This window comes from Ruditapes philippinarum, unplaced genomic scaffold (genome assembly GCF_026571515.1).
Source record: "Ruditapes philippinarum isolate M1 unplaced genomic scaffold, ASM2657151v2 ctg13392_1_1_1_1, whole genome shotgun sequence".
NCBI lineage: Eukaryota > Metazoa > Mollusca > Bivalvia > Venerida > Veneridae > Ruditapes > Ruditapes philippinarum.
Window position 1 is genome coordinate 21,066 of NW_026861300.1, and position 3,693 is coordinate 24,758.

The window sequence follows — 3,693 nt, forward strand, 5'->3', positions numbered from 1 at the left end:
ATACTGTAGTGTGACGTGAACATCGATGATGTCATTTGCAATATAAATTATGACGTCACTTCATTTAGTTGGTGCTTAAACTATTCGCTATCTAATTTATTCGTAATTGAAATCGAAATAATAAAATGAATAAATATCGCACCTTGATTCAAGACTTGTAAGGGTATGAGATAACATTGTAGAATTCACATGCTGATGAAAATGAGAATATAAGCAATTGAAAAAAGTCCGTTAAAATGGGCGGGGCTTATTTTTGATATCAGGTTACTGACCTGATATCAAAAATATTTATCAGGCAAGTGTTATCGGGCAGTTACCATAGTAGTTGCATGATAAATAAAATTATTGTGAAATATCGTCATATATATCCCACTTTGAATGTAGGAGAGATAAATTTGATTAACTGACTAGATTGGGATTTTTTCTTCCTTTTTTTACGGTTAACCCGTAATAAAATCACACAAAACTGAAAATTAGGACAAAAGTTATGACGTTCCAGCTTTACTGGTGAAGGAAGACGACAAGTGTTCCTTCATGCATTATTTCACGCACGGGCGACTACTTGAGTATTACAACCGACCTTCCATGAATCTCAAAATTTATAAAATCAAACTAAGATCCACAAGCTTTAGTATGGTAGCAGATAGATGTAATTGTATATGATATACTGTACATCTAAGCTTTATTGAATTTGGTAGATGTGATAATAAAGATTTATAAGGAAAACAAAATTAAAAAATAATCGGCTTGGAGCATTTGTTGCAGACCCCTCTGGATAACTTGCTCTTTGCTGTGTGAAAGTTTCGTCTGCTGTCACCGACATGGATGGCATGTTCATGTTATCTTGAACATCTGCAATATTTCATTTGTAAAAGTCATGCAAAAAGAAACATTTTTGAATATTGAATATTTTTATGAAAAATATAATATCTGAGTATGGGTCATGAAAATTGATTTATATGGGTAAAGAAGACTAAGAAGACTATTCACAACTTAAATGTCATATCTAATAAAATGTATGATACACCTTCCTACAAAAGTACAAATATTACAGAATTTTACAAGAAAAATAAATCATATCTGTCTACAGTAATATTGGAAATTGTCGTAGTTGGGGCTAGTTCTTCCTTTAAAGACGGATATAGCCTTCACTTCAGTGTTGTTATATTTTCTGGTCCTTCGGGATCATTGATGCCAACACTATAAAGTGTTGAGAATTGAGTACCGCTCAAGCCGGTGCTAGGGGGCGTGAGGGATGTTGCACTTATTCATTATCCCTCATGTACAGACTCAATCAAACCGAGTCTGCAATTCTTATGTTATTTTGTTGTGATTAATGCTTCCGAGGGATCACTTTGTTTCCAGAATTTCCATAGCTCACCGAAACAGGTCAACGGGTGAGTTTATTTGTGAATAGAGTTAGGTAAGGCAGGAATGTGTTAAATCGTTGGTGCACACGTTTACTGTGTTTAATAATTGAATAATATCTGTAAAAACTATGTGTTTATTTAATTCTTATAGCATATACAAGTTCAAAAATGTTGAAAATGAAATAAATTAATTACTTTACTGTATTACACATTTGTAAAAACCGCCCACTAAGATAAAGTGTTCTATTCTGTGAATAGTGTGTAAACCGGTAAAATTTTAAACCAGTACTGTATGCATGTGTTAACATATTGGAATGTAATATTAATTATTTATTTATCATTTAGTGACTTGAATAAAATGAACGTTATTGAGGATAATAAGTGCATAATTTAGGAAATGGATAGTGAAATTTATTTCGGAGCTTATTAAATTATGAAAAGGAAATCAGAAGATCCAGACACCTTGTGTTAACGTCTCAAGCGGGCACAAGCTTAGAAGGCCACTGCTAAGAAGATTGTCATCAACAATGTCATAAGTTGAATCATTAAAGTCTGAAAAAAACAATAACACACATTTCATAAGATGGAAACGCTATACATGCATATGACTTACTTTGGAGTGTTTTAATATAATTTATAGACCTTTAGGTCAGGACAATGAAATTGGAAATACAACATGTAACGAATAGTCAGTAGATTTACTGTAAATAAATTAGACCTGACAGTGTACGTACTTATTGTCAAAATATGTCAGTCAGGATTGATGAAGTAATTCAGGTATGTACTCTTTGATATTTACTGTAATACTAAAAGTTTTTTTATAATTATTTTACACATATTCGATTAGATATTTACCTTGGTTTGTGATGACGGTGTCGGCATCAGAACATACACCATGGAATGATGCTGAGGTCTGGAACAGGCTTGCCACAGACTGAGATTGCTGCGACATCTCAGGTCTTGCCGGTCCACCTCCCGTTTTCCTCATACTGCACTTCTCTGCAGAAACTTCACTCTTAGCGTTCTTAACCTGAACAAAACATATTTTTCATATGTGACGTGAAATACATATTGTTTGTATATCTATTACCTATAATCTATAATATAAATAGGTAGATCTCTACATATCATTGTCACCATATTGAATGATTTAGACAAATAAATCAACAAGATAGCTTTTAAAACCTTTGAATATTTTAAAACAAATTGATTAAAAAATACATCACAACCGGTTGCTTATATGTGATAAACGGAAAACTTGAAAACAAACCATATTCCTCCACTTTTCTTTAACTTGTTTGCTCGTTCGGGGGCCGTTCCCGCAAGCATTCACCTCCTCCGTAAGCCTCTCCCAGACCTTAGACACCTTTTGGGAAGCGCCAGGCCCTCCCTGAGCATGACTCGCTTTCAACGAATGTAAATTGATCTTCATAAATTCTGTTATCACATCCGTTTCACGGAGATTGAACATTCTTGCTCTATTTACTTTTGTGGTGGACGCCATTTTGTTTGTAAATATTACCGTCTGACATTTGTTCGGGAAAATTACGTCACGTCGCGGTGCATCATAGGTAATATTACCACGGTTAAACTTTCGGTTTTGCGTGGTTAGGTAACTGCGTGGTTAATTTGTTTATACAATTCGAAAAACCGTGTGGTAACCTAACCACGATATATACCACGGTAATTAACTTACCGCGGTTATATTTAACCATCGTTTTTATACAATTGGCTGCAGGGTCAAGTGTTGATGGCAGCTGTACAAAGTTTGTCCGTATTATTCGTGTTTATATTTTTCTGTTCATTCGGATATTGATTCGATACTATTGAGTGTTGGATAGATTGAGTCCGCTCAGTTGGTGCTCCCGGGGAGCGGAAGGATGTTGCACTGATTACTAATGTAAGACTCAATCAAACCGATTCTGCAATTTTCGCGTAATTTTGGTTGTGATTTATGGCTTCCGAGGTATCACTTTGTTTCGAAATTCTTTAATCCTTTTCGGTTTCAGCAGGATAAATGTTAAACCAAGGGAGCGTCTTAAAACTAATAAAATTATTCAAAATGACCATAAAATCATTCTTTTGCTTGTAATATTTATTTTCCTAGATCTGTTACTACATATACTGGTGACTGACTTCATGTGACGAAAATCACTCCATCGTATCGATGTACTAATTGGAGCTATTCTCGTGTCGGGGAAAATTATGTAGACATTAAATCTAACTATTGTAATGAATGCATAACAAAAATGTTAATTTTCATGAATTTTATTTTCCTTTTGATCTTCTAAATGTTGCCTAACTTCTCATTTTAACAATTACC

General features: G+C 34.1%; 1 protein-coding gene across 1 annotated transcript; it reads right to left on the bottom strand.

The window, feature by feature from the left end:
• Positions 1–682: 682 nt before the first annotated feature.
• Positions 683–3,055, bottom strand: LOC132715181 (uncharacterized). Its single transcript, XM_060698165.1, has 4 exons — positions 2,641–3,055; positions 2,226–2,400; positions 1,833–1,922; positions 683–852 (listed from the first exon to the last, which is right to left on the bottom strand). The coding sequence occupies exons 1-4, from the start codon at positions 2,872–2,874 to the stop codon at positions 683–685; spliced, it is 669 nt and encodes a 222-aa protein (XP_060554148.1). The 5' UTR covers positions 2,875–3,055.
• Between the last annotated feature and the right edge of the window lie 638 nt (positions 3,056–3,693).

What these genes read in the sequence shown, in the direction of transcription:
- LOC132715181 (XM_060698165.1), bottom strand. Translation starts at nt 2,874, where the DNA reads ATGGCGTCCACCACAAAAGTAAATAGAGCAAGAATGTTCAATCTCCGT. An exon ending in AAGAAAAGTGGAGGAATATG is followed by an intron (nt 2,401 to 2,640) that starts GTTTGTTTTCAA and finishes TGTTTTGTTCAG; the next exon opens with GTTAAGAACGCTAAGAGTGA. An exon ending in GCTTGAGACGTTAACACAAG is followed by an intron (nt 853 to 1,832) that starts GTGTCTGGATCT and finishes GAAATATTGCAG; the next exon opens with ATGTTCAAGATAACATGAAC.